This window comes from Eschrichtius robustus, chromosome 9 (genome assembly GCF_028021215.1).
Source record: "Eschrichtius robustus isolate mEscRob2 chromosome 9, mEscRob2.pri, whole genome shotgun sequence".
Taxonomy (NCBI): Eukaryota; Metazoa; Chordata; class Mammalia; order Artiodactyla; family Eschrichtiidae; genus Eschrichtius; species Eschrichtius robustus.
This window is the reverse complement of record NC_090832.1, coordinates 58,864,925-58,878,962: the sequence shown is the minus strand read 5'-3', so window position 1 is coordinate 58,878,962 and position 14,038 is coordinate 58,864,925. Positions and strand designations below refer to the sequence as shown.

Genomic DNA, 14,038 nt, shown 5'->3' with positions numbered 1-14,038 from the left:
GAAGTGTTGGACAAGGCTACTGCCCTCCAAGACTGAGGATTCACCAAAATGGACAAAGCAGACATATCTGGAACATACACAAACATTCTGGGGGGAAAAACATCACAGCCTGTGATAAGAGGTGGGTTAGGTTCTTGGGGTGATGGTCACCGAGCAAACCAGAAGTTTCCTGTGTCAGTCTGGGAGAGTTTCATAGTGGGACATTCTATAATGGAAAGAGTGCTAGCAGGGTTTGGGAAATAGTAGGCACTGGGAGATGTGGAAGGGCTGGCAGTTTGAAAAGTTTGTAGATAGAAGGCAGCTGGCCAGTGGCTCTGGAAAGAGTCCAGGAGAGGGGGATTTAGGAGATGGGAGGCTTTCCCGGCAGCAAGCCCATAGAGTGGTGCTACAGTGTGTATGTGTGTGTTTACATTGATGCATCAAACTGGCAGGCTCTCCATGAAGAAAAGTCTTCGATTTTCACTGTTCCTTTATCTCTGTGAATGAGGCTTCAGTCCAGGCAGTGAAGCATAAGGATGAGTCAGATCCTGCTCTCAAGGATCTGGAAGTCCAAAAGGGACAACTGGCCTAAAGACAGATATAATGAACATGCAGCTGAATAGACAGTGCTGTGAGGGCCTGGAGACTGAGTGGCCAGAGGCCTGGGGGAGAACCAGAGTGGCTTTAGGAGAGCTGTTTGAGCAGAGCCTTGAAAAGGAAGCTTGAACATGAGAAGGGAAGAAGGGAACCCTAGGCAGAAGGAATGGCATAGGGAAAGCAGGGACTGTGGGCGGAGGTTGGATCTGGTGTATTCAGGTTTGATGAGTTTGGTGTACCAGAGATGAGGCTGAGGAACTACACTGGTGCTGGATTTTTGCAGAGTTTGAGATGTCAGTCTGTGGAATTGGGAGATGCTCCTGCAGGCATCAGATTCCAACAGAGGTTTCTAAGCAGGGAAGTAGAATGCTTAGATGTGTTTTCTTTATTTTTGTTTCTTTTTTTCTCCTGGCAGAATGTGAACAGTGATCTATAGGAGGACAGAGTGGAAATGAGGAGATCAGAGATGGTCAAAGCTGAACTTGGGTGGTCACAAGGAAGATGAGGTGGGGGAAGAGTCTAAATCAAAGGTGGTTCTGGCTATTGTGGAATTTGTGGTGGCAGAAAGAGAAGCTGAGACTGACTTCAAGATCATTGAAAATTTAGGGAGGCCTGGTGGGTTTTTGTATGAGTGGAATTCTGGAAGAAGGAGATAATGAATTCTTGTCTTAGGTATGCTAAACTTCAGGTATATGCAGATTTCCATTTGGATGTGTCCAGTTGGCAGTAGGAAATAAAGGTCTGGCTCTCAGGAGGGGTGTCTAGACAAGAAACCAGTGGGGTCATGCAAATGTGAGGAAAGGAGTTGAAGTGGTGGTGTTGGTTGAGATACCCCAGGAAGCCCTGAAGCTGTGAGAGGAGAAACAGAGCTGGAACCTTGGGGGGAATGCCAGCATTTACAACCAGTCAGTAGTGGGAAAACCTAGAAGAGCAGGCAGAGAGGGAGAAGAATCCAGGAAACTGTGCTACTTTAGAGACCCAGGGAGAGGCAGAATGTCAAGTAAGCAGTGTCACCTCCATCCAGTCTTTGCCCAAATGTCACCTTCCCAGTGAGGCCCTCTGCAACCGTCCCCATTTAAAATGGCACCACTCAAACACAGCTCGCCTCCTTCACCTTCTTCTTTTTCTCCATGGCACCTACACCACCTGTCATACCATGCTGTGCACCTGTGTGGGTTTGCAAGGCTGCTCTCCTTAGAATGTCAGCTCCATGAGGGCAGGGCTTTCTGTCTGGCATACAGTTGGGCCTCCTATGTTTGTGGAATGAACAAGGTCAGGTGTGATAAGAGTTGAGCATCTTATGCTGGATATCAAAATATAGTGAAGCCCGTGCAGAGCACACCAGCTGTGAGAGATGCCAGAGTGCAAGCGGTGTGGGAGTGAGGGGGGCAGAGTAAGCAATGGAAATTGGGAGGATCATTAAGTCCTACAAGGAGTTTGGGATGAACACTAGGAACAAGACTGGGCAAGAACTAGAAGGGGTGAGGGACTGTTTGGGTTTTGCTCTCTTGTTTATGCTGATGAGGAAAGTTAGCTGGGAATATGGAGAGCTTTGGGTGGGGGTCAGTTGTTGAGAGATAACTGATGAAAGACAACTTTCTCTCTCCTGAGAAAGGGGAGAGACAGAATCTTTTTAGTTAAATTCGGAGGCGTGGAGGCCAGGCCTGGGAGGGAATGCTCACACAGGGCCTCTCTTTGCTCTACGAAACTGAAATCTCTTTTGGCCTCTGGGATTGAAGGAGGCACAGGGTAGTGATGGGACAGGAAAGGCCACGGCACTCCTGCCATGAGATGCTGCTCATGTCTGGTCCAGGGAGAACCGGCACAGAGTCCCCAATCCGATGCTGCTCGGGTTGGAGGCTCCCACGGGAGAAGCCCGTGGTGGACTTGAATAATAAGAATAAGGGGGTGCAGGGTGGGATAAAAGTGTCAAGCCTAAAAATGCCCCCGGGAGTTTTACTATTTTAAATATTTGCTAGGCGACTTACGCGGGCAACGGGCAATTTAAAACGGTGTACACTGCAAACAGCGCGGTAACGGGCGCCTCCACACTGGATAAACTCATTACTCAGGGAGGTGTATGTGTGTACGCGCGAGGGTCCGCACACGGCCAGGGCAGGCCTGGGGTGAGGTCGCGTGGAGAGACAGGCGGGATCCCGGGGGCTACAGGGAGGAGGTGAAACGAGTTGCGTACGCAGCTGGATCCGGGACGTGTGGACTTAAAGCCCTGACGGGCATTTCTACCAGATTCCCGTTATTTCCTGGTTAAATTCTTCATTTGGGACGGTTTTGCAGCCCGGCCTCGGCAGCTTGGCCTCCGGTTCCCTCCGCTGAATGGCGTCAGATGGCGCCCCCTCCCTCCGTTCAGCCGTCCTGATTCGGGCCTTACCGGGCTCCCTTCCAAACCCAACGCGCCGATCGTCACCTCGAGAGGCGCCTTCCACACCCAGCGAGGTTAAGAGCTAAACATTTTAACTCTACAAGGAGTCGTAGGGGCTGCGAAACGGCCACCTCCGGACGGGATCCCATTTTCCGAAAAACAAGAATCCTGGCTCGGGGACCGGCACCCGGGCCCTCGAAGCACGTGCGCCGCCGGGAGGCCCAAGTCAGTACCTGGAGCAAGTGGGAGCCCAGTTCGCGGCCTACGTTGTCCAGGGGGCTGGTCCTGCTCGAGTGGCCCCACGCTTCGCCGAGCCCTGTGGAGACACAGAGACACCCTTAAAAGACGCACTCCGACCAGGCTGGCGGTGTGAGACTAGCTTCGCGGTTTTGTCACCCAGGCAGGCTTGCACACACGACCTGATACCACCCGGGCTCCCTCCCCACCTAGACCGCAGGGACGCGAGAGGGTAAATGACGGCTCTGCCCGCTCAGCTTCTAACGGGTTTAACAGAAGTGAGGCTCCCTCTCCCTCTGCTCGACCAGCCCGGGCTTCTCAGGAAGGGCAGGGTCCTGGCTGAGCGCCCCTACCCACCCCGCCCCGGGGAGGACCACAAGTGGCCGAGTTTGGGGACAGTCTGTGCCCAGAAGGGGCCCGGACACCGCACCAGAGCGATAACTTTGGCGTAGGTTCACTGGTGTGCTTAGAAGGGCGAGGGACACTATTTCCCACCCCAAGTTTCATCACCCTTATCAAGAGGCCGAGGGTGTCCACACATCCAGCGAATACCATACCGCTGCCCGCCGGGAACGACCTGAGACTGCGGAGCCAAGTCCAGCTCGTCCTGGTGGGCTTTCTGATTGGCTGCGGGGCTCTCCAGCCATTTTCCTTCCCTGGCCTCTGACTTTAATCCCCTTCGGAAAAATCCGTTTGCTTGTGGATGGCTTCCAGTACCAGCTACCCTCCGCAGTCCTGCCTCTGCCTTTCCTTTCCACGTCCTAACCTCAGCTCCCTCCCCACTCCAAGAAAAAGCTCTCTGAAAGTCACTTATTTTCAGGTGCTAACACCGTCTTACAATATTTTCGTTCCCTTTTGGACGTAGATAATCATTCCTCTTCTCTACTTCCCAGGTATCATCTATTAACAAAGACTGCCCCTTCCTCTCCTTGATGCTACCACGTTAAGATCTTTCCAGGCTTTGCCACAAATCATTTCTCCGGTGATGCCTAAAAAATAAAACTCCCTGTATGCCCGTGGCTGATTTTTAAAAAATTAATATGGAGTCTGCTATAGTACCTGTTTTCAGGAAGAAAATGAAAAATAAGGCAGAAGAAACTTGCCAAGACCGAGGTTACACTACTTATGGGAAATATCTTTTAACAATGTTGCTGCTGAAATTAGTGTAACTAGGTAGTTAAATTTTTTTGTGCTTACACGATTAAACAAGGTTAAACATGACAAAAAATGGGGGGGGGGATGATTTACTGCATTACGGGACAAATCACTATGAAGTACCCAATGACAAACACTCGCATTGTAATATGGGGGTGGAGGCGGATCTTTCAGAATAAAACACGGAGTTGGACTCCTGAAATGTGTTGGCCAGGAGCTGCTTCCGAAGCTAGCGATCAAAACCCTGGTAACGAGTAACCGTGAGCGCCCCTTAAGCTCGAATCGGGTCTTTCTGGGTGTTTGCACATTTAAATAAATCTAACGATCTCCCCACCGCTCTGCAAACACTGAGGTTCCCCGCCCCCCCTCGCCCGGACTCCTCTCCCTCCCTCGCGTCTCGGCAACCCCTCCTGATTCTTTAGCCCGCCCCAGTTTTCCTCCCCAGAGTGACTCCACTGCCCTGATCCCTGTGGCCCTCCTGGACCGTGCGGGAGGTCCTCCGCCACAGCCGCCTGTACACACCCCTTCGCCTTGTCACCTTCCCTTCGCTCCTCCCGTCTCAGTCAAGCTATCCTCCTTGGTTTCTGGCACGACCTGTTCATGTTTTCATCCCGGATCACACCTACACACCCAGAAGAAGTGGGGGGGAGGGGTTAGCCGGGGAGGCCGCACGGGGAAAGGGGAAAGGATCTTGCCGGGAGAGCCCGGGACCAGCATGGCGCTGACCCTTGGACACCGCGGGCCCAGCCGAGGCCTGAAAGCCCAACGCTTCGCTGGGGCGAGGGGTCAGACGCTCGGGCGTGCAGGGAGCTGGTCGCGGCCGCCTTGCGTATGGAATCCCGTCTTCCTCCGCTCCCGGGAAGAGTGCGAAGCCTGCGCCTGCAGCCAACACAGGTCTTTATTCTAAAATTATGAAGGTCCCCCCAAAGCGGCTGGGGACGCCGGGGAGCCGCCTCCCGACCCGAATCATCTGAAAATCCCCCGAGCTGGGCTCGGGGTTAAGTACTGGTTCCGAACTCCCGGCGCCAGCCTTGGCTGGTTGCGGTCTCGGGCTGCGGCCTCATTAGTATGCGCCTACGAGGGAAAAATAAGACTTACCGGCAGGTTAATAAGCAGCCGGGCCGGGCGCAGGGTGACAGGGGCCTCCGTCGCCCTTTCCTGTACCCCGCCCTCACACACACACACCCCCCCACCACCACCTTTTAAGGAACTTTTTGCTTTCACCGAGCATCGCCTTCTCTTCTGTTCCCGGTTGAAAGCTCTGTCACACGGTTGGTTATGCCTGGGTTAATGTTTTATAAGGGACTGGCTGCCCTCGTCTACTTGCCGAGCTTTCCTGACCTAATATCAGGGCTGAGCTCTCCCGTCAGCCTGCCCAGGACACCTTCGAAGCCCTGCTCATGGGTTTCACCTCCCGAAAAGCCCGGAGTGGGCCAGAGACCCCTCTCCCTGGACCCCCTCACCTTCTGCCTGCAGTGACGCGCTCCCGCACCCCATTTCAGTTGGCGAGGGGGGTAAGCTGAGATTTCATTTCTGCACTTGACCTACCGCAGAAAACTCGCAAATCCTTTGATTGTCTGTTTAAAATGAGGAGGAAACCAACTCCCTTTGCGGCAGGATTACAGTGGGAACAAGATCTAAAGATTCTCTTGTAATTCCGTGAGACTGAGAGAACGGGGTTTTGCAAAGGAGAAAAGGAGCTCTGGGAGGGAGGCGATAACTAAATCGGGTTTTAGACGAAAGGATTTTCCCCAGCTAAAGTGGCCAAAGACAAAAGAAAACATAATCTATTTTGGAAGATTTCCAAGATATGCCACATTAACCTTAGCAGATAAATTTTGCTTCTCCCCGCCCCCCTCTTCCCTTAAAGTCTGGTTTATCATATTTACATAAGTAGTATCAGAAGGGATGTATCTATCATGGATCTAAAGGGCTAGCTCACATTTCACGTGAAACCCCGGGCGAAGTTTCACTGTTGCTTTACCCTCAGTGCTCGGTTGAGCCATTTCCATTTAAATACCCCCTGACCCAAGGATTACCTCAATGGACTGACTGCACGGGTTTTGTAATTTCCTGAAAATGAGATTTCGATTTATAAAACAAGAAACCAATTAGTAACCAAATGAGGCGAAGTAGATCCACTAAAATTGACCTAATCCCACAGGCACAATTTAGGCCCGTTCTTGGCGAATGAATGATGAGCCCCAGTCTAGCGTGAGCTCAAAGCATCATCCAGCTGTGTTATTGCAAGCAGCAAAAATAAATTGATCGAGCTTTTCCTTCGGAATGAATTTCATACCCTTGACAAAATGTAGATTACAGACCTGGCATCATCGCCGCCTTCACTCAGACAGCAAGAGGAGGAGGAGGAGGGCTTGTTCTACCGTTTTGTTTTTTGTTTTTCCTTTAATAAATAAACACTATACGTGAATAGAAAGGTGTCCTCCTTGCTGTCGTTCCTGGGAACCTTCTCTTGGATGGATCGCGATGTGCCCTTTAGCCAGTATGGGGTTGCTGGGGGAGCTGTCCCATGACCTGGCCACAACTTGGTGACTGAGACGCGCAAAGAAGCCCTCCGAGACCGCGCTCCTAACTTCTGGTCCCGGGGGCGGGGGGAACTTGTCTCAGCCACCTGGTTTTTCCACAGGGCCTGCGCGTCCTCACTGAGAGCGCACTGTCCAAACCTCCCAGCCCACAAGCAAGCGGCCTTCGTGGTAGGGGTCCGGGAGCCTCGGCGGCTGGGCTCCTTGGGGAAGGTCGGGCGCGCTTAGCCGAGGCCGAGCGCCTGGAGCGGTCTCTGGGCAGGAGGCCGCTTCGCGCACCGAGGCGCACCCACCCCTACCTCGGACGCCCGGCGCGGCCTTCTGGGCCACCTGGCGGGTGTGGCCGACCTTCCGAGGGCGTCGGTGGCCGCGCGGGGCCGGGCTTTATTCCGTGCAGCGGCCTGGCCCCCACCACGCGTGTGTACCCTGCCCTCCCCTGCCTGCCTCTGAGACCCCCAGCCGCGCCTGGGGGGGGGGCGGCGGGGGCTCCGCTGAAGTTAGTATGAATTTGGGGTGGAGACCGACGGTCGCAGCGCTGACTCTCTCTCTCTGCGCCCTCGTCGTGCTCCGGCCCCGAAGCTAGGGCTTCCCGGGAGGGGCCTAGCCCCGAGAGAACACGAAATGCAGGAACGAGGGACAGGCAAGGTTCGGCCAGGTCCCAACTAACCCGTGGGACGAACACGCCTGAGGGGTTGACGGTAGTGCTGCGAGGCGGCTGAGAGCGTCCGGCGGTGTCTACTCAAGACTCCGGGCCTTCGAGGGTAGCCTGGCGGGGCGTCCGAAGGCCGGCGCGGGCGAGGCGGACGGGTCTGCCCCGCGGCGCGGGCCTATCCCGCTTTTGTTCCACTCGGCGGTCGGGACTCGACAGACGCACGGCGGCCCCTCGGGCGGGATCTTGGCTTAAGTTTTAGACGAGGACCGGGCCTCGGGGCAGTGGCCCGCGCAGCACGAGGGACGGCGGGCGCACGGGCGCAGAAGCCCTCGAGCCCGGGGAGGGCAGAGACCTGGGCGCGCGCGGGGAGTGACGAGACACCGTGAGGAGGCCGCGAGCAGGCTCACCCTCGGCTGCGGCCACGCGGGGGAAGGCGGGCGGGTCGCGGGCCACCACCGCGGGGAGAGAATGGGCCGCACGGCGCCGACCTGGCCGGCCGGCCGCGGCGGGCCCTGCGGGAGGCGCGGCGGGGGCTTCGACGAGGTCGCTGTCCCTGGGCTGGTCCGAGCCACCGAGGCCGAGGGACTCCGCGCAGGAGCCGCCTGCCCGAGGGCGCTACCCTGGAAAGAAGCTTTGCTCCTCAATTCTCAGACACTGTTTTAGTGTTTTCTGATTCGCAGGCCCACCGCGAAATAATTGAGGATTCCCCGTCCGCACGAAAACTTTAAAATTCGTGGATCAGAGACTGGCACTGGGTGAACAGCTAAAATCATAAGGTTTTAGTTGGGTCTGAACCTCATTCTCTTGAGAAATACCTGAGCCGACAGATAGAGAAATGAGGCGAGAATCCATAGGTTCGAATTCTGTGTCCACGTTTGTTATCTACAAAAGCTGGAAGCTGCCAGGATTTCCCGAGGATTGAAAAATAACTCCCCTAGAAATCGGATTTGTCCTCTGGAAATTTAATCTGATTTTAGCTTCAGACGGGTGATTGTACCCTGCCATATCTTATCATACCCTGTTTTTGTAGTTTCGTTGCTGTTGTTGTTATTGGTTTTATTAGTGATCACTCCCTTTTCAAAAAAAAGTACTTTTTTCATTGATCTGATCTATAATTTCTAGCACATAAATCTGCCTTGCAAATGCTGTGCACGGAGTTTAGTTCTGCACTCTACATTTTAAGTCAACATCAAAACTGGAATTAAAGAGAGAAAACCAGCGTGGAGCGTAAACTGTGCTTGAAGGCGTTTAAATGAGAAAAACTTCTGTAAGAAAATAAACATGGAAACCTAATGCTCAATCATTTCCCCAAGCAGCAAGAAAAACAGCTTTAAATCACCCATCCACGTGGGAAATGGGACCTCTTTTTCTCTTTCAGTTCTTGGCCTCAAAAAAATATAAGGCGATTAAGGATTTCAATCTTGAGGTGACTATTACAGAAAGTGTCTGTGGAGGTTTGTTTAACCATCCTTGTCCTTCCAGCCTTTGTAGAAACTCTCTTTCCTACACAGCTACTAATTTCAACTCTGTCATTATTTTAATCTTCCCAAGACACCTTGACAATGAAATAGTAGTGATGTTACCAAGATTCTGAATGGCCATAGATTTGAAAACATCTGATCATTTCAAAGGTTATTCTGCAAGCCACTACGCCCCCAGTCAAAACTATATTATATCTAAACAACAAATATATATTTTTAGTTGAATTTATCCTTTTTCGCACACAAATAAAGTCACATCATCTCTTTTTTTATCCTGCCTTTTTGGTTTTGATAACACCAAAGACATACATATCTAGATGTGCCAATGTTTTCCTTGCAAGGCTGTTTCAGAAGAGAATATGTTACCACTTGGGAGATATGCAGTTCTAATGATTTCTAATGACAGTAATTGTACCAGAGTTTTTGTTTTTACTATGAAATCTCCAATCTAATGCTTTATTCTTAATTATTCTGAGCACCCATAGCCCATTCATCTGTTCCCTCTCTCTCTCTCTCTCATTTTTCCCTCAACAGCTCAATTTTATCTACTCAGATAAATAAAAGCTGAAGTTTGCTCCCAGACAAGGAATCTGCTATCTTGGGGGGGGGGGAAACTGTATTCAGCAAATGAGGGGGGAGAGAATTAAGGATTTTTAAATTTTTTCACATATAAATATGGAAAGATTTCTGTTTTAAGTCTTTCAGAATTACAGGGTTTTAAAAATAAAATGTAATATGAGCAAAAACAGTGGAGTTTTACAGTCATTTTTATGCCTATAACTAAGATGTCACCAGATTTAGAAGCATTTTAGATTATATACCTTGCATAGTCCATGTTACATGTGCTAGCAGGCTTACCATGATGAAATAGCTACTTTCATCCCACCCTTGAAATTTTACTGAAGACCTACTATGTGCTAAGATGGTATTAAGACAGCTATGAAAATGAACTTCATTTCAAACAACTTCTTTCCCATTTCTCAGCACTAAAAAAGTTTACCCCCATATAAAGTGCTCAGTTTCCCCCACTGCCATGGACCCACTCTTGTCCCCCCTTCTGCTGGCAGTCAACAGCTGAACCCAGATTTCACACCCTCTGCAGGTTGTGCTTGGTTCTGCGGGCTTGTGATTATTTCACTCCTTTTGCAAGCTGTTGGTTTTACTGTTTGTTGCTGTCCTTTAATATTTTAAAGGGCTGTGTCTGGGGTTTTGGACTTTTGAAGCTAATCTGTCCTCAAAATTAAAACCTCATCCCTAGGAACCAGCTGTCCGGATGACCCTGTCTAACTCACCCGGTGGAGTCTACGGGTGAGTTATGAGCTCAACAGTAGCTGGGGAAATAAATGATGTGCCCAGAGTTCACACATCGTCCATCCCCTCCTCCCCATAAACCCACACGCATCCACAGAAGAAGGGAGAGGAAGGAGGGGCCCCGGGCCCAGAGCTCCGTAGGAAGGTGAGTGGGGCTGCAGAAAGCACAGTCGCCTTTAAAGTAGCCACAGGGGACCGGCCTGGCCACCAAGAGGACTCCAGCCGGAGTCTTCACCGGCGCTCTTTTTAAAAATAACGAGAAGTTGGCTAAGAGAGTTTACTTTTCCTATTTATTTATCACGCAATTTATAATTTGTGGGGTTAGCACTTAATTAAACAAGAAATCTTGCTCTCTTTAAAACAAAACCAAAACAACAAGAAGCAGCCCTATTCCCTCCGGCCGCGCCTGCCCGGGGTCTGCACGACACAAACGAGCCACTGGCCTGGCGACTCCCCGGGCGCTCTGTCCCTCTCTGCGCCCGCCGGGCAAGCCGACCCTCTATTCTCTTCCTCCGCGATTACTCGCAGCCTCACAAGCAGCACCATATGCTTCTTCTGATCAAACAGCGAGCGACATCGGCACCGATAATTGACGAGACCCGCTAGAAATCACGCAGAAAGGGAGCCCACTGAGACCGCAGGGGCTGACAAATCACTGCTAATAATCCTGTTAGGAACAGAGCGGCCAGCGGAGTTCGCAATAGCTTTATTTTTATAAAGTAGGCGCTGACAGTATAAAGACAACGAGATCTCTTTTTTAAACAGAAGGCAATGTAGCATAATAGTAATTTTCCCACCAGCAATTCTCAGCACAGTTTGAATGGGAAATACGGTTTTTAATATATGTTCCCCCTCTTTTTTTTCTTTCTCTTTTTTAAAACTTTTCAGGTATGTTAAGTTTTGATTCCTCTCTTCCTGTGGTTTCAAGGCTCAGATGAGATTGTTCAAGGAACTGCTTTAAGACAAAATGACCATACTACTATTTATAGTTTTGGGGTAAAACCAAACTATAATTTGAAAGTTTTCCTTTAGTGCCCCTGACTAATTTGGGGGCATGTTTTGCAAGATTTTGATTCAGATAATAACTTTTAGTCAAGATGAAGCAAAGTGAAACTCAAAGCCCAATAATGATGATTCCCCCCCCCCCCATTTCCTTCAAAGAAAACAACAAACTCCAAACATCCAAAATCAACAATAACATAAACCTCTCTTTGTCACATAAGAGTTTCCGGTTTGTAAGTACACAGGGTTCCTTCTCTTGAATTTTTGTTTGTTTAGTATTCTCTACATTTCCAAATCCTCCTCTCCCAGCAAAGACATATCTAAAATATTTTTAAAAATCTGTTTATGTGTTATTTGAATGTGGGTAAAGGAAAGGATGGGGAAATAGAAGAGAAATATACTTCCCCTAGGGAGTACAAATGGTTTTATACAGGACAGTGTTCTATCAAGGCTACTCTGTCCTCACACAATGAATCTTGATCATCTAAATACACATTTTAAACCATGTCAAAAGCTCAGCTATTCTAACTTCTAGGCCTTATGAGACAATTTTCCCAGAGATCCATTTGCCAACCTACCACCTAGAAGATATTTTCTAAGCGGACTAGCGATCTTAATTCAATCTTACATCTTAGAGAAAATATCAAGCCCAGAGTTGCAAATCACCAAGTCCCAGAGTTAGTTTCAGAATCTGTGAACATCTCAACAACTCAGAATAAATTTGCTAGAAGCAGTCAAGAGACTGGGTAAATTCAGGACATATTTGTTCATGAATATGTCTGCTCCTCATCTGCAGGATTACTGACATAGAGAAGTTATTATCTGCCTTAGCTAGCTCCATGTACATGGGTCTATCTAGACATAACAAAATTACAGGAAGTTAGAGATGTTCCTGCTCTCTGCTAGATACAATTCTAACAAGAGGAATAAAAAAAGAAAGTCATGTTTGGATTAGTAGTACTTTCAACTGAGCTCAGTATCTAAGTGTTGACAAAAGCACTGTTGAGGTGCTTCCCAATCAAACATATCTGATGGACTGAAGAGAAAGTATTAATGGGGAAGTAGAAAGAGCCACGGAAAGGCAACAGAAATTCTAAATGCAGAGAGGTCCTTAGTTAAGCAGCCATGCTAAACTTCCCTTCGCAGAGAGTGTGTGTGTAAGTATGAATGTACTTCTCTGCCCAGTGGCGTAGGCTCATTCACTGGCAGATCCCGTGCCCCTTCTGCCTTTGAAATTCCATCTGGGCAAAGTCACTTACCTTCTGGGAACACTACTCTCATTTTGAGATAGCTGGTGGTGAGCCTGATTATGGATGCTTTGTCCAGCTGCGAGGTGATAGCCGAGGGCAAAGGCAGTAATTTAGCCAGTTCATAAAATTCACTGTTTTCCTTCTCCCTCCTAGTCCGGGCAGCATTTTTGGACTTCTCTTTCATCGTGTCTCGTTCCCCCTTTCTTCTTACAACATAAGTTCCACAGATTCATCCAAAACCAAAAATAAACTTTCAATTAGAGATCATATTTGGCAAAAATATAAAGCATACTTTGAATGACGAGCCTGAAGTCTTTGCTTCAGTGTTTTGATGGCAGTAAAAGACCAACGCGGCGAACAGAAAATTTTTTCTTTAAAAATATGGGATGCGAGTAGGGGAAAGTTGCTGATCCACCGCAGGCGATCTGGGCAATCCTAGGCGTCGCTGGGTATCAAGTGCCGGCGGGACCTCCGAGGAGCTAGCCTTTCCTTCGGTTCCGCGCTGCGAACCCCGGTTCTCGGGAAATCGACATAATAATCCCCGACGTTTGCTTTCAGTCCCGCGGCCCTTGGGGTGGCTCCGAGCCGCTTTGGGAAGAACAGGAATGCCGGGCAACTCTTTCAGGCCACTGTGAAGACAACAGCATCAGAACGTAAGAGGTCTGCGGCTCCACAATCACTCGCGCGCTCGCCCCAATTCTGAAAAATGGCCGGGAAGGGCCTCAGCGCGCCTCAGCTTTCCTCGCCGGGCTCAGTGTTTTGGTTGGCTGGTTGGTTGGTTGGTTAAGATTTGGAGAAATCAGCAGCGAGACTGAGTCCCCTGCACATAACGCTCCCATTCTCTCACCCCCGTCAGACACATTCTCCAGCCCCCTGGGAAGTTGCCCAAACAACGAAACGCAGATTTTGCAAGACCCTTAGGAGCCCCTTAGCCGCCGGTCCCCGTGCCCCCGCCCAGGCCAGGCGCAAGTCCCAGGAAGGCAGGTTTCCGCAAATCAGAATTCCTCCACAGCGCTCGGGCACCTTTCCGTCCCCCCACTTTGGCAGGTCCGCAACTTGGCTCTCTAACTTGGGTCTCAAGTCTCGGGGATTCCTCAAAATGTAGCACTTACACATCAAGTCCCTCAGGACTGCCGAGGAGGCGACCCAGCGCTCTCCCTGCCCAGCAGGGGCGGCAACACGCCGGGCACGGCTGCGCCAGGTTAACAGGTGGCACATTCGCGACAGCCCCTCGCAGGCACCGGGGGGCGGGAGGCGCCCGGCCTCTCCCCCTCCGCCGTAGAGCTGCGGGCGCCGATGGGCGGGCGCAGGGCGTGTTCCGCTTCACCTACCTTCAGTCCCCGCTGGCAGCAAAGCGTGCGGAGGCGCCCACCTCTTAATTGTACTCATGCCTACCGTCCAACTAAGCCTCTCCGCGGGCCTCTCTGCTTCCCACCCGCAGAGAGGAGCAG

At 50.7% G+C, this 14,038-nt stretch overlaps 1 protein-coding gene across 1 annotated transcript in view; it reads right to left on the bottom strand.

The window, feature by feature from the left end:
- The window catches only part of SIM1 (SIM bHLH transcription factor 1), a 64,843-nt gene extending 52,072 nt beyond the window's left edge, over positions 1-12,771 (bottom strand). The window contains exons 1-2 of the mRNA XM_068551132.1: positions 12,597-12,771; positions 3,190-3,272 (exon numbers count right to left, since the gene is read on the bottom strand). Of these exons, the coding sequence (XP_068407233.1) occupies positions 3,190-3,272; positions 12,597-12,771 (258 nt within the window). The remainder of the gene's footprint in view (positions 1-3,189; positions 3,273-12,596) is intronic.
- Between the last annotated feature and the right edge of the window lie 1,267 nt (positions 12,772-14,038).